At 39.2% G+C, this 16,458-nt stretch overlaps 1 protein-coding gene across 2 annotated transcripts in view; it reads left to right on the top strand.

The window, feature by feature from the left end:
• Nucleotides 1-16,458, top strand: part of PLEKHH2 (pleckstrin homology, MyTH4 and FERM domain containing H2) — a 107,235-nt gene that overhangs the window by 48,160 nt on the left and 42,617 nt on the right. For both annotated transcript variants that reach the window (XR_011466089.1, XM_070379659.1), the window contains exons 13-17: nucleotides 3-113; nucleotides 274-360; nucleotides 1,605-1,763; nucleotides 8,493-8,573; nucleotides 16,113-16,292. Coding sequence is in view for 1 of the 2 variants with exons in the window: in XM_070379659.1 (XP_070235760.1) it covers nucleotides 3-113; nucleotides 274-360; nucleotides 1,605-1,763; nucleotides 8,493-8,573; nucleotides 16,113-16,292 (618 nt within the window). In the remaining variant the exon portion in view is untranslated. The remainder of the gene's footprint in view (nucleotides 1-2; nucleotides 114-273; nucleotides 361-1,604; nucleotides 1,764-8,492; nucleotides 8,574-16,112; nucleotides 16,293-16,458) is intronic.

Genomic DNA, 16,458 nt, shown 5'->3' with positions numbered 1-16,458 from the left:
AGGAACCACTGGAAAAATCTGGCTACTTATTAAAAATGAGTGGTAAAGTCAAGACTTGGAAGCGGAGATGGTTTGTTCTTAAAGGTGGTGAATTACTTTACTACAAATCTCCGGTGAGTGGAAATTGCTTGTTATTTAGAACTGAATTCCTCAATCTATAAATCAGACACCTGGCTGATTTTCTTCCATGTAATGCAATTAATGAGACAAATCATTTCTTATTATGACTATTACAGATAATCACTTTGCATTGGTTTTCTTCCCTTCATACAGAGCGATGTAATCAGAAAACCACAAGGCCATATTGAACTTAGTGCATCCTGTAGCATTTTAAGAGGGGATAACAAGCAAACAGTTCAGGTATTTTTTTTTCTTTTTTATATCATGTAAAACTCAGTTGTCAATTATGTAAGCTAATAGAATGAAGACTGGGTTTTCAGTATTTTTTTATTCCATTTGGTGATCAGTTTGATGCCCCTAAAATTTGTGAAACCCTGGGACTTCTTAGTTAAAACTATGTTATAACCTAAGTTTATATTAAGTAAGTCTCCACTGTATTTCCTTTGCCCTTGATCCCTTACACTGTTTGTTCCCCACTCCTAACCCTCCCAGCCATTCTCAGTTCTCAAGCTGTCAAGCTATTTTAGCGGAAGGTTATTTGATAAATGATTTCCCAATAAGATACCCAGATTTTAGTGTACTATTGAATTCAGAAGTGTTTGCAATTTAATACAGAACCAGAAAATGTCAGTTCTGTGAACTTCAGATGCTCTAATGCCTAAGTGGGAAGGATATTAGGGAGCAGAGGGGCTGTCCTAGTTCCCACGAAGTCACACCACAGAGGGGGCTGCTGACCATTTCACACACACATAATGCCAGTCTTGCTGGAAACCTCTGCCGAGTTTTAAAAACAAAACAAGCTATTGAAATAGTTTGGATAGGTGACTTAAAATTCAAATGACTTATATCGGAAATGCCTTCCATAATTGTTATTTTCTTATCTTCCTCTTTTGGAGGGTGAAATACAACATTTTATTAGAAAAATACGTTTTCATTGTTTTCAGTGGCTAATACCTGAGGACTGCCCCAAAATGTACAAAGGAGAATCAGTATGTTTATGGCTGATTTGCATTGTTGTATGGCAGAAACCAGCACAACATTGAAGCAGTTTTCCTCCAATTAAAAAATAAATTAAAAAAATAAACATCTATTTTAAAAAAGAATCATTTGTAGGCTTCTGAAACTCTGCAATTATTCTGTTCCTCATTTCAACCACTAGGAACCCGTAGCACATTTAGGGGAGAAAAGGAAAATCTAATGAGAAAACAAGATTAAAAAATCATGACCCCAAAGTATAATACTCTAAAGAGTTTTAAAGTAAATGGAAGTGAAAAAATTATTACCACAAAAAGTTAATTGTCCCTCTCACAAAGTGGTTAAAATATGCTACATGATTTATAGACTCATTTATTTGGAACCTAGGATTCAAGTTGCAGCATATTTGTTTCCATATTAGGTAGTGATATTTGAAGAATGGACAAGGAAATGATAATTATTCTAAAATCTGCAGTTTCCTTTTCTATCTCTTTCTCATCCCGTTCTAGTTGACCACTGAAAAACACACATACTATCTGACCGCAGATTCCCCCAATATATTGGAGGAATGGATTAAAGTGTTACAAAACGTTCTTCGAGTACAAGCTGCCAACCCCCTTTTCCTGCAACCTGAGGGCAAACCAACGGTGAAGGGATTGCTCACCAAGGTGGGAACTCTATATACAGTAGCAGTGTCCCAGGCAGTGACAGAATTAGCCCTGCAATCATGAAAAGTGGGCATCACAGAATATATGTGTGTGTGTATATATATATATATAAATATAATTTATGTTGTTATGCAGTGGGAAAAAGTGTTTTAAGTATGATATCAAAGACAAAAGCCATAAAGATGAAACATGACAAATTTGACTATTTTGCATAAAAATGTAAATGTTCTTACTATCAGAACTTTTCTAAGCAGAATTTTTAAAAGACCAATGAGAAGCTTTGAAAATGTATTTGAAACTTAAATACAAGCTTTTTCTAATCAGGAAGTAAAGGGTAAATACCAGTGAGGGGAAGGAACAAAGGACACAGTGAGAGAGAGGTAGAGATAGAAATACACATGATCAATCCACATATAAGAAAATGTTCTACTGTCATTAATACTTTTCTTAAAAAGCAAGAAGTAATGAATCTTTTTAAAAATCTGATCATGGGAAGACCTTTTTTAAAAGTATGAAATACAGTATTGACACAAATTAAGAAATTTGCTACTGAGTTTGCTTAGAAGGCAGTTTGGCAATGTCTTGGCCAAAGTGTTTTACTCAGTAAATATTTTTGAATGAACAAATAAATGAATAAATATTACATGTTTTAAGAAGATATATATTTAGACTTTGATCCAGCAGTTTCAGTCTAAGAAATTTATGCTTAGGAAATTATCTTAATTTGCAAAACATTTAAGTATGAAAATGTCCATCACAGCATCCTCTTTCTGATTAAAAAAAAGAGAGAGGTAATAATTAACATGCATTGAAATGTAGGTTTTAAGTACAAGATTGGATCAGTTTTGGTAGATATTTACTGTCACTCTTTCAAGATATAGAACTTTCCATTGCTGCAGAAATATTACTTGTACTCCATGGTTTATAATACAGAAAAACTGAGATCATCTTAGATATAGAGTAGGGAATAGTTTTAAATATTTATATAATCAGGTAACGCTTTACTGTGCAGTCATTTTCAATGTGCAAAAGAATGTTTAATGTTTTAGAAATAGATTATGATGTGTTGTTAGGTGATAAAATAAGTGTAGAGTATTACATAGTTATCCCACTTTTGGTAAACATTTGTAGAAAAATGTCTGACTAGGAAATATATTAAGGTATACTGGATATCTCTGTGTGGTTTTTACTTCATTTTTGCTTATTTCTGTTTTCTAACTTTATAATATAAAGTCTGGCTTTCTTTTTTAAAAGGTTTTACAAGTCTGTCAACCTCAAACATACATAGGTGAATTATTTTCTAACTTTTTTAGAATGAGTAAATATTGATTTATGCTAAGATAAATATTATTTAAAAAAATTTAACAATACAATAAAATATTTACACATAAAATACTGCACACGAAAGTAATCTTTGCATCATCATGCATTACTCCATGTGCTTTATTTATGTAAAAGGTTAGAAATTTAACTATGGTGAGCTATACCACCCTGTAATTTATACTTAATATTAATGTGGGAATATGGGTGGGTGCTCTTCAGTAATATTTACGAAGACCGACCAACCATTCTAAAAGTAAGAGAAAAATTTCACCAATGCATTCAACAAAGAGATGCACTGTGTGTTTTTCCGGATCATTCTATCACCATGAAAATGTTTTTTCTTTTACTCATGGGCTTGAGAACTCCCTGGTATTGTGCTAATATATGTTTTCCAATGAACCCAGTGCCACTTTAAATCACATTCTTATTCCAGTTCATAATAACTAATTGTCCTACTGTTTCAAGGACTGTGTATATCAAATCCTTAGGCTTTAATATGATCTCATGGCTAAGGGTTTATAATTTCTTTCACATTGAGTGTTTTTGATTTTTTTTGCTTATTTTTAATTATCGGCATGCCTTGTCAATTTTCACTCCTGTTACATTTCTACTGTTCCCTGCTTCCCATTTTACAACTGCATTTTAAGTGAGTGCAAGTTGCTGTGATTATCAGATGACTAAACCACTAGGATTTATAGACAGGATGCTCATTAGATTTCCTTCCTACCATTTATGAAGGGTTGTCCACCCCCATATTTTCACCTGCAAAGCCTTATATGAGAAAAACTCTTTCCGAGTGACTTGTTCTGAGCTCACATTCAGGCTACAATCCCAGATACAGCAGAGCAGTGTTTGAATATTTTGGAGGGGAGGAGACATTTTCAAGTTGTCACACTGTTATTATTAAGTACAGAAATATGTAGGCAGATATTAAGAACTTGACTAATTTGATTCTGGATAGTCAGTCTTGCAACTTTTAATGCTTTGGAAGAACATTTCCTATATAGAAGTTCACTTATTTTAAAAACATGTATTGAACAGTTACCCCATGTCAAGCAAGGAGCTGAGGTATTTAGATGAGTAGACTGCTGCCCCATCCCCAGAGAGCCTCATATCTAGTGGGAAAGAAAAGAACATATGCATATTTATAATTATATATTAATACATAAAGTGCTATTATTGACATGCATCATAAGGTGCACAGAAAAGCCGAATAATTTAGACTGTGGGGTCAGGAACAACTTCCCACAGAAGGTTTGCCTGCAATGAGTCTCCAAGGAGAAGTAGGATTTAATTTTGGAAATGGGCAAAGGAAGGTATTCCGGGCTGGAAGACAGTGTGGACAAAAGACAGTGTCTCAAAGCGTGGTCACCTAAGGAAAGAGCAAGTCCTCTGAAGAAAGAGTTGGAGGTCCCGATCGTGGAGGACTTTTTTGGTCTTGTTAAGGACTTCGGTCTTCATCCTAAAGGTGATGTGGAATCCCTCAGGGTTTGTAACAGGGGCATGGCTATATTCAAGTTGTTAACAGATTGCTCTGCTGAGAGGAAGATGAATTTGTGGGAAGCAAGCTGGAGTTTCTAAGAACAGTAAGTGGAGGTGGTTTTCCTGAAGAGGATGAGACTCTGAACTGGTCATTGGGAGAGAGACCGGAGGGTGAATCTAAATAATGTTAGGAGGTAAAACTCTTCAGACTGAAGCCAGCAACTAGGAAGTGGGAGAGATAAGGATAGCTGGGTGAAAGATGGTGCCAGATGATAGAGACCTCAGAAAAGAGGAGCTGTTTAGGATGATCAAAAGCTTCTTTTGGGACTTATCAGTTTTACAGCTTGTGAAGACACCTAAATTAAGAAGTCCAGCAGGCCGTGGCAACACAATCTCCATCAGAGGAGAAGGCTTGGTTGGAAGGAAGGATTTGGGGAATTATCATTGTGGATGTGATGGTTGACTCCAGTACAGTGAAAGAAATCATCCAGGAAAATGTGTAGAGTGAGAAGAGCAGGGGATTGTTAATAGGACACTAGGTTTCCCAAATTTGAGAACACGTAAAGGAGATATATGAAGAGACCCTGCAAAGTAAGTCATGGAGGCCAGGAGTGGAGTGTTCAACAGGGAGGGAGTGATCTGCAGTGTCAGATGCAGAAAGTGCACTGTGGTGTGTTCAGGAGTAGTGGGGAGATGAGTAAGAGCAGTGCTGAATTTGGAGGACTGTCCCTGCTTCCTGGCATATGAGAAAGAATGGAGCTGGGAGGGAACATGGTGTCAGGAGAGGCACTGAGGTCAAAGGAAAGAGTGGCATGAGTAAGGAGAGAGGGAGCCTGGTTGAGGTCAGGAAGTAGAATGTAAATTTCAGAAGGGGAGCCATTCCCAATGAAGGAAAAAGGACCAAGGTGTGGCCAAGGGGATGAGTAGCAAAAAATGGAGGGACAGCAAAGGTTTTTCGAAAGGAAAAGAACAAGGTCCTGTGAGTTAAGATTGTAGGGAGGTAGTGCGGCATAGAGCCTCAGGCAAGGGTTCAGGAGCCAGACTGCACACCAGTGCACATCCTGGCTCTGAAACTTGCTGCGTTGTGGGACCTTGAATAGATTACTTAGCACCTCTGTGCCTTAGTGTCCTTTTCTGTAAAGTGGGAATGATATTAGTGCCAATCTCACAGGGTACTGGGAAGATTAAATTATTTAAGTGTGTAAAGTGCTTTAGAACAGTGCCTGGCACATCATAAAGACACCCAAAATGTTAGCTATTATCATAAGAGTTTCCCCTGGATGATGAAGTCAGCGAGACAGGTAACAGATTTGTAGGGGAGAAGGTTACAGGCATGAAAATATAGTAGAGGAGAGAAGACCATGGGAGCTTGTGTTTTGTGTGATGACAAAGGCCAATCAGGATACAATACACTATTTGTCATCAAAGTTTCAGAGAGAACCGATACAAATACCTTTGTTATGGATGCAAGGTAAAAAAAAAAACGTTATTCTTTCAGCTTTTTGGTTCACCAAAGCCTTGAAGTTTGAAATTGTCTTTAAATCTTTGTGCAAATTCTTCTAGTGTAATTTATTATGTTTTTTTTTTTCAGAATAAGTCAAAGTTGGGAGAAATCTTAACATAATCAGTTTTACCTAAAAAGATAGACTGTGTTTTTAAAACACAGCTTTTACAGTGACTTGGCAGAGGTCCTCGTTAATTTGTAGTTCCTCAAAGGCACACATTGCTCTATTTAAAGATAAATCATTCCCGAAGTATACTCTTTATAGCCAGATGCATTATGCTTCAATTTTAGTGAGACTCCTTTCTGGAGTTTGTTTAAAAGAAGAAAAAAGTAAACTGTATAACACAAACTATTTAAAACTTCCAGTATATTTTTCTGTAAGTACATGTTTCTAAATTTAATTAAACCGAAGCATTTCTTGCCAAATGAAACATTTTTTGTTGTTGTTGTTTCTCCTCAAGCAACATTCTAAATCCATCAGACTGTTAGATGGTGGAGTTATTTGTTTGCTTAAACCATGCTTTGGAAAGCCCAAAGACTGGCTGCATTCGTGGGTTTAAATGAAACATGTGTTTTACTTTTCCTTATGCATAGCAAGGAAGGAAGTGTTTATTGAGTAACTACTAGTATCCTTTATTTACATTTTCTCCTTTGGTCATACAACAGCCCGCTGAGGTGTACAGTCATCCCACATTAAGGAAAGAAGTTGGGAGGTCAAGTCAGTTGCCTGAGGGCATCATCTATCCAGTATCTGGCAGAACTGGGATCTAAACCTTGGTCCATTTGACCTCAGAACCCAGGCCCTTTCTGCTGTTGTGACTTGCCCACTGCAAAATCCATTCTTCTCTGTTTATATGTTGTCATTACAAGGTGCCCGCAAAACACGTGTGCTTCCCAGCGCCACATGCTGCCCCTCCCCCAGTGACGTCTCCCCTTACTCGCTCAGTCTCGGATACGTGGGCACACACCGTCTCAGGACCTAGGGGCTTGCTGTGTCCTTGCCCAGAGTGTTCTCTCAGGTGACTGCATAGCTCACCTCCCTCCTCTGGGGCTTGACTCTTGGGTGTTGGTGACGCCTTCCTGACCACCGTATTTTAAATTGTAAAACACATCCCCTGCTTCTCCAAGCACTTCTTTCTCTTTTCCTGCTTTATTTTTCTTCTTCATATTTATCACCATGGGCAAGCATGGCAACAGAATGTTGGGCTTTGGTTTTACCAGCCAGTGTCTTGGTTTCCCGGTGGTGGGTCTCTTCAGGTTGAAGTCTACTCTAACTATCGAAGGAGAGAGGGTCAAGCCTCAAGGCAAAGATTGGCAGGGCTGCCTGGATAATGGAAGTATCGGGCAAGCTCAACCAGGCACGCCACATTCTAGGTCTGGAGCAACAGAACCCATTACAGATCTTATCCACTGGAGGGAATGGGGTTCTTGGTGTTTTTCTAAACTTGAGGGTATAGCTGGGACTGTCTGACAGAGATCTTCAGTGCCTGAACCTGGACAGGACTGGGGCAGGAGGAACTCAGTGAGGATCTTGCATTGCCAGACAGGTTCTTTACCATAGCACCACCTGCGAAACCCAATAGTGAGGATCTTACTAAAGCCACTGAACAGTGAAAAACCTGTAATATTCAGTATGAATTTATGTGTAAATGTGTAGAATGTGTGTGTAAATTACCCACACACACAAAACACATCTAAGTGTGCAAACTTTGTATTCCTAATGAAGATACGTAGCACACTGCTGGTTTGGTCGTCTGTCTGCCTCGTGAGGCAGTGAGCTCCTTAAGGAAGGAAACTGTCTTGCTCATATCCGCCCCCCCAGTACCTAGACCAGTCCCTGACTAGAATCAAGAACGAGAATTCAGGTTCCATCCCAGTCACGAAAGATAGTTCCTGACATATAGAAGTACTCAATATATAATAGTAGCTTTTAATGTTGTTTTTATTATTTTGTGTGTATGTTTCTGGAGAAGGCATGAAGTGTTTTGAATGAATGAAACTTTTGTATTTTGGAAATCACTAGAATTCTTAGGTTTCAGTCTTCTTGTTTCTAACATTATGTGTTAACCTGGAGAGCCACAGGATTATTGGAAATCTATGTAATATGGAAACTGTGAAAAATACTTACTTGTGAAATTGGCATTTTTTAATCCTTAGTCTTAGGTGTAATGTTTGACATCTAGTAAACACTCATTAAATGTTGAGTGGTGAGCATGAGAGCAAACATGCCATGCTACTAGTGTAACAGGTAAATTGCAAATAGCATTCAGATAGTCTGGTTGAAATGTCACCTGTAACTTGAGCAATAACTTGAGCAAACTGGATAGCTGTTCAAATAGCTTCAAATAGAGTGTATATGCCATACTTTAAGGTGTCAGAGTTCTGTGCTACATTTATACTTTTTTGAAATATGATTTCAGGTAAAACATGGTTACTCCAAGAGAGTCTGGTGTAAACTTATAGGAAAAACATTATATTATTTTCGTAGTCAAGAAGATAAGGTATGTATATGTTTTTAATATGCTGATTAGAGGAATTTTTTGTTGATTATGGCTTCAAGTTTTTCCTTTCACTGTTCTATTGCTAGCCCAAATTTTAGAATTTTTGATGTTGAAATTTTGCATAAAATTTATTACTAAGGTAATCATAGGCCTACAGGGATCTTGATTCTTAATTATAAGCCTTAGCAACTTTTAATTAATGCTTCTTCTAAGACCTAGAAAAATCTTCCTCTACCCCACTCTCAGCCATCAGTTTCTCATATTTTTCAGGCCTGACAGAATAGATAAGTTTGAATGATGGGAGCATCAAGCTAGGAAAGAAGCTGAAGAGAAAAAAGAATCCAGTCCTGTCCCAGGCCCTTGAATTCCTAGACACCACTTATCTATCCATCCATCTACCTATTTATGTCCCATTGGTTCATTTTTAATTAATCTCTTCCCCAAAGAACTTGAGTTACCTTCATTTTCAGAGGAAAAAGATATCTTCCAAAGGTGAAATGTATGCCTGATTTTCATTGGATCAAGAGTATTTGCATAAAACAGTGATGCCTGCTTCACAGAATAGCAGCCTCTGAGTGATTACTGTATTAATGAGACCAGACTTCTTAGTCCACTGACCACATAGGTCAGTTAGTATTTCTCTGTTCTATTTTTGCAGCCTTCACTCTTGGTTCTGGCTAGCCGTATTTATTTATTTATTGGTCACTTCATGCAGCATGTGGGATCTTAGTCCCCTGACCAGGGATGGAACCCACATCATCTGCATTAGGAGTACACAGTCTTAACCACTGGACTGCCAGGGAAGTCCCTGACGAGCCATATTTAAAAGGTATTGCTCATGGGATGGAAATTAACACAGTGAAGCTTTGAGAGTGTTATCTCTGAAGTAGTGTGGGAACATGCTCATTAAAATAATACAGGAATAAGTACATGACAAAATTGTATATCCCAATATAACCCTAACTCAGTTATCAATCAGGAAAACAGCAGCTACTCTGTATATTCCATTTATAACAATTTTAACGTAGAATTAGGGACATACATAACTTTTAGAAAGTCAGGGTGGTAGAGGTTGGGGAAGAAGCTGCCACTGAAGGTCCAAGAAGGCAGGACCAGCAGTCTGAGCCCCAAGCACAGAGGCAGCTGGTCCTCAGCAGTTGACTGAGAAGCCTCTGTGACGCTCCCAGCGGCCCAGGCATCTGACTGCAGAAGAACAATTACTCCTCTGACACCCTCACCTTCCACATGACATGCAAATTCTCTCAGGCAAGCTCTAATTTGGAACTATGCAGGGAAAGGGATTCTGACGAATATAGTGCCCAGCTTCTTTTCTGCAGTTACAGGGAGACTTGATTGGGATGCTGAGTTTATAATCCTCAGTCTAACACATCTCTGTTAAAACACACATAGCAGAAAAGTCAGAAAGAACTGTACCGAAATGTTGAGTGGTGGTAGAATTATGGATGACCTTTTTTTTTCCTTTTGGGGTGAAAAGTGAAAGTGTCAGTCCCTCAGTTGTGTGCTACTCTTTGCCACTCCATGAACTGTAGCCTGCCAGGGATTCTCCAGGCAAGAATACTGGAGTGGGCTGCCGTTTCCTTCTCCAGGGGATGTTCCCAACCCAGGGGTTGAACCCGGGACTCCTGCATTGCACGCAGATTACCATCTGAGCCACCAGGAAAGCCCCTCCTTCTTTGGGTACCTTTCAGTTTTTACCAAGTTTCTATAATAAGTGTGTGTTTTATAAATAGAAAAGTAATTTAAAATTTACCAAGAGTAAAATTTAAATGTTCTTACTATCACTACTAGTAATTTTTATTATTTAATAAAAATGGATAACATTGAACATAGAAGGAACAAGTCAGAAGAATGTAAATAGATGAGCAGAAATCCATTATAATTAGTGGAAAAGTATTAGAATGTTTGTGAATCAGCATAGGCTGACTTCATTTTGTGCTATACGTGTTTCAGAAACAATTTGTCTGTATCTCGATCAGTGTCTTTTTAAAACATCAGTCAAAATATTTAAAAACACCAGATCTATTCACCGTTTATGGAGCCACAGTCATCCTTTGGTGAAAGGAATGTTGTTGTTGTTTATTCACTGAGTCAAGTCTGATTCTTTGTGACTCCATGGACTGCAGCACGCCAGACTCCTCTGTCCTCCACTTTCTCCTTTGAAATTAGATCAAATTCATGTCCACTGAGTTGGTAACACTATCTAACTATCTCATCCTCTGCCACCCCCTTCTCCTTTTGCCTTCAATCTTTCCCAGCATCAGGGTCTTTTCCAGTGAGTTGGCTCTTTGCATAATGTGGCCAAAGGATTGGAGCTTCTGTTTCAGCATCAGTCTTTCCAATGAATATTCAGGGTTGATTTCCTTTAGGATTGACTTGTTTGATCTCCTTGCAGTCCAAGGGACTCTCAAAAGGAATCAGTCAGTTCAGTTCAGTTCAGTCGCTCAGTCGTGACCAACTCTTTGTGACCCCATGAATTGCAGCACGCCAGGCCTCCCTGTCCATCACCAGCTCCCGGAGTTCACCCAAACTCATGTCCATCCAGTCAGTGATGCCATCCAGCCATCTCATCCTCTGTTGTCCCCTTCTCCTCCTGCCCCCAATCTCTCCAGCATCAGAGTCTTTTCCATGAGTCAACTCTTCCCATCAGGTTCCCATCAGGCCAAAGTATTGGAGCTTCACCATCAGTCCTTCCAAAGAACACCCAGGACTGATCTCCTTTAGAATGGACTGGTTGGATCTCCTTGCAGTCCAAGGGACTCTCAAGAGTCTTCTCCAACACCACAGTTCAAAAGCATCAGTTCTTGGCTCACAGCTTTCTTCACAGTCCAACTCTCACATCCATACATGACCACAGGACAAACCATAGCCTTGACTAGATGGACCTTTGTTGGCAAAGTAATGTCTCTGGTTTTCAATATGCTCTCTAGGTTGGTCATAACTTTTCACCAAGGAGTAAGCGTCTTTTAATTTCCTGGCTGCAGTCACCATCTGCAGTGATTTTGGAGCCCCAAAAAATAAACTCTGACACTGTTTCCACTGTTTCCCCATCTATAGGCCATGAAGTGATGGGACCAGATGCCGTGATCTTCGTTTTCTGAATGTTGAGTTTTAAACCAATTTTTTCACTCTCCTCTTTCACCTTCATCGAGGCTTTTTAGTTCCTCTTCACTTTCTACCATAAGGGTGGTGTCATCTGCATATCTGAGGTTATTGATATTTCTCCTGGCAATCTTGATTCCAGCTTGTGCTTCTTCCAGCCCAGTGTTTCTCATGATGTACTCTGTATATAAGTTAAATACACAGGGTGACAATATACAGCCTTGAGGTACTCCTTTTCCTATTTGGAACCAGTCTGTTGTTCCATGTCCAGTTCTAACTGTTGCTTCCTGACCTGCATACAGGTTTCTCAAGAGGCAGGTCAGGTGGTCTCGTATTCCCATCTCTTTCAGAATTTTCCACAGTTTATTGTGATCCACACAGTCAAAGGCTTTGGCATAGTCAATAAAGCAGAAATAGATGTTTTTCTGGAACTCTCTTGCTTTTTCCATGATCCAGCAGATGTTGGCAATTTGATTTCTGGTTCCTCTGCCTTTTCTAAAACCAGCTTGAACATCAGGAAGTTCACGGTTCATGTATTGCTGAAGCCTGGCTTGGAGAATTTTGAGCATTACTTTACTAGCATGTGAGATGAGTGCAATTGTGAGGTAGTTTGAGCATTCTTTGGCATTGCCTTTCTTTGGGATTGGAATGAAAACTGACCTTTTCCAGTCCTGTGGCCCCTGCTGAGTTTTCCAAATTTGCTGGCATATTGAGTGCAGCACTTTCACAGCATCATCTTTCAGGATTTGAAATAGATCAACTGGAATTCCATCACCTCCACTAGCTTTGTTTGTAGTGATGCTTTCTAAGGCCCACTTGACTTCACATTCCAGGATATCTGGCTCTAGGTGAGTGACCACACCATCGTGATTATCTGGGTTGTGAAGATCTTTTTTGTACAGTTCTTCTGTGTATTCTTGCCATCTCTTCTTAATATCTTCTGCTTCTGTTAGGTCCATACCATTTCTGTCCTTTATTGAGCCCATCTTTGCATGAAATGTTCCCTTGGTATCTCTAATTTTCTTAAAGAGATCTCTAGTCTTTCCCATTCTGTTGTTTTCTTCTATTTCTTTGCATTGATCGCTGAAGAAGGCTTTCTTATCTCTCCTTGCTATTCTTTGGAACTCTTTCCTTTTCTCCTTTGCTTTTCACTTCTCTTCTTTTCACAGCTATTTGTAAGGCCTCGCTTTTTTGCATTTCTTTTCCATGGGGATGGTCTTGATCCCTGTCTCCTAATGTCACGAACCTCAGTCCATAGTTCGTTCATGAGGCACTCTATCTATCAGATCTAGACCCTTAAATCTATTTCTCACTTCCACTGTATAATCATAAGGGATTTGATTTAGGTCATACCTGAATGGTCTAGTGGTTTCCCCTACTTTCTTCAATTTCAGTCTGAATTTGGCAATAAGGAGTTCATGGTCTGAGCCACAGTCAGGTCCCGGTCTTGTTTTTGCTGACTGTATAGAGCTTCTCCATGTTTGGCTGCAAAGAATATAATCAATCTGATTTCGGTGTTGACCATCTGGTGATGTCCATGTGTAGAGTCTTCTCTTGTGTTGTTGGAAGAGGGTGTTTGCTATGACCAGTGCATTTTCTTGGCAAAACTCTATTAGTCTTTGCCCTGCTTCATTCCATATTCCAAGGCCAAATTTGCCTGTTATTCCAGGTGTTCTTGACTTCCTAGTTTTGCATTCCAGTCCCCTATAATGAAAAGGACATCTTTTTTGGGTGTTCTAAAAGGTCTTGGACGTCTTCATAGAACCGTTCAACTTCAGCTTCTTCAGCATTAATGGTTGGGGCATAGACTTGGATTACTGTGATATTGTATGGTTTGCCTTGGAAATGAACAGAGATCATTCTGTTGTTTATGAGATTGCATCCAAGTACTGCATTTCGAACTCTTTTGTTGACCATGATGGCTACTCCATTTCTTCTGAGGGATTCCTGCCCGCAGTAGTAGATATAATGGTCATTTGAGTTAAATTCACCCATTCCAAACATTTGAGTTCACGGATTCCTAGAATGTCGACGTTCACTCTTGCCATCTCTTGTTTGACCACTTCCAATTTGCCTTGATTCATGGACCTGACATTCCAGGTTCCTATGCAATATTGCTCTTTACAGCATCGGACCTTGCTTCTATCACCAGTCACATCCACAGCTAGGTATTGTTTTTGCTTTGGCTCCATCCCTTTATTCTTTCTGGAGTTATTTCTCCACTGATCTCCAGTAGCATATTGGGCACCTACTGACCTGGGGAGTTCCTCTTTCAGTATCCTATCATTTTGCCTTTTCATACTGTTCATGGGGTTCTCAAGGCAAGAATACTGAAGTGGTTTGCCATTCCCTTCTCCAGTGGACCACATTCTGTCAGACCTCTCCACCGTGACCTGCCCATCTTGGGTGGCCCCATGGGCATGCCTTAGTTTCATTGAGTTAGACAAGGCTGTGGTCCTAGTGTGATTAGATTGACTGTTTTTCTGTGAGTGTGGTTTCAGTGTGTCTGCCCTCTGATGCCCTCTTGCAACACCTACTGTCTTACTTGGGTTCCTCTTACCCTGGATGAGGGGTATCTCCTCACAGCTGCCCCTCCTGACCTTGAACATGGAGTAGCTCCTCTAGGCCCTCTTGCACCCTCGAAGCCACCACTCCTTGGAGGTGGGGTTGCTCCTCCCGGCTCCGGCCCCTGGCCTCGGGCGTGGGGTAAGTCCTCTTGGCTGCCTCCCCTCGGGCATGGGGTCCTCCCAGCTTCTGCCCCTGACCTCGGACGTGGGGTGGCTCCTCTTGGCCGCGCTAAGTGCGCCGGTCGCAGCAGCCCACACTAAGGAATAAACCATCCTTAAATATTGTGGTGGGTGGAACCTTGATTGTCATATGATTAGATATGCCTAGAGGACACAATTAGGATAGTATTGTCATGTATTATCATAATAGAATTAGTTTTCTTTAAGTTTGCTTTTTATTTATTAATGTGACTTTTCTGCCCCATTATTTTTGTTTTACTACCTTTCTTTTTATGAAAATATAGATAATTTTACATTTTTCCTTCAGAAGGAAATTTTCTTCATTCAGTACCCAAAATAGTACTTTGCACATAGTAACTACTCAGAATATAATTGTTATGAATTTAATGGGAAAAAGTTTTTCTTATAAAATAGAACACATGTAATTAAGTTAACTAATTTTTTCTATTAATCAAGTATTAGGCAGATAATATTGCATTTTAGATAAGATATCTAGGTAAGATAGTTTAAAAGCTACAAATCTCAAGCAGAGTGTTTATGTTCCTGGAATAAGTGTACTTAATTAAAGCAAAAGTTTTAAAACATAGCAAATAATTGTTTTTGTAAGTAAAAAAGTAGGTAAAATTTAATGTAAATTATTTTTAAGATTTTTTCTTACCCTTAAATTAAAATGGAAGAAATCGTGGCATTTTTTTGTGATTTATTTTATATATACATGTACATATATCCCTGGTGGCTCAGTGTAAAAAATTCGCATGCTAAGGCAGGAAACACAGGTTTGATCCCTGGGTTGGGAAATGATCCCTAGAGAAGGAAATGGCAACCCACTCCAGTATTCTTGCCTGGGATATTCCCATGGACAGAGGAATATTCCCATGGACAGGTGGGCTACAGTCCATGGGGTCACAAAAGAATCAGACATGACTTAGTGACTAAACAACATATATATATGAGGGCTTCCCTGGTAGCTCAGCTGGTAAAGAATCTATCCGCAGTGCAGGAGACCCTGCTTCGATCCTGGGTTGGGAAGATGCCCTGGAGAAGGGAATGGCTACCCACTCCAGTATTCTTGCCTAGAGAATTCCATGGACTGTATAGTCCATGGAGTTATAAACAGTAGGACACGACTGAGTGACTTTCACGTTTTCACTCTTCATGTATAAAAATAGCTTCAAAACATTTTTCACTTATTGGGATGTACAGTGATAGTTAATCATACTTCTTCACACTAGCTGTCTGACTTTTTAACTTTTTTATCGATAGTATTGGGACTATGTCTACACTTATCCTTTTAATCCAATAGGTTAATCAAATCAATTTTGTTGGAGGGTTAAAAGTCAAATGAATATTTTGACTGAAAAACCTAATTGCTTGACTAGGTAGTGGATCATTTTGGTCAAATTGAATAATTTGAACCACTGTGCAGAAGTGGCTTCTTGCTTTTTCCACAAAGACCAAATGTCTAGTATTCAGATTGTTCTTTTATACCACAGTTGGCGTGTTAACTGTGGCTACCCCACCTTTGTAACACTGTAGATAATCCAGTTACCTTTAGGCATTCATTTAAAAACAGATATGGTTTATAAAGCCAAGAATGAAAAGGACTATGAAAAATTTTAGCAGGAAAAGATTCAGGAAGTTCCTTCCTTATAATTACTAATATTTACTTTAGTTTCCTTTAGGTCAGATCAAACTCTGGGAGGCTAAAGTTGAAGAGGTTGACAGATCCTGTGATTCAGATGAAGATTATGAAGCCAGTGGGCGAAGTCTGTTATCCACACATTACACTATTGTGATCCACCCCAAAGACCAAGGTCCGACTTACCTCCTAATTGGATCCAAGCATGAAAAGGTATGTAAGGACTAACTGGTTGATTTAGAATGAGTTAGACTAATATGATTAAGTATTGGTAATGATTTTCAAATGAGCATAAGTAGGTATAATCAAGGGCTTCCCAAGTGGCTCTGGTGATAAAGAGCCTTCCTTCCAATGCAGGTTAGACATAAGAGACACAGGT

This window comes from Bos mutus, chromosome 11, assembly GCF_027580195.1.
Source record: "Bos mutus isolate GX-2022 chromosome 11, NWIPB_WYAK_1.1, whole genome shotgun sequence".
Classification (NCBI taxonomy): Eukaryota; Metazoa; Chordata; class Mammalia; order Artiodactyla; family Bovidae; genus Bos; species Bos mutus.
The sequence above is the reverse complement of the archived record's forward strand: the minus strand, read 5'-3'. Positions and strand labels throughout refer to the sequence as shown.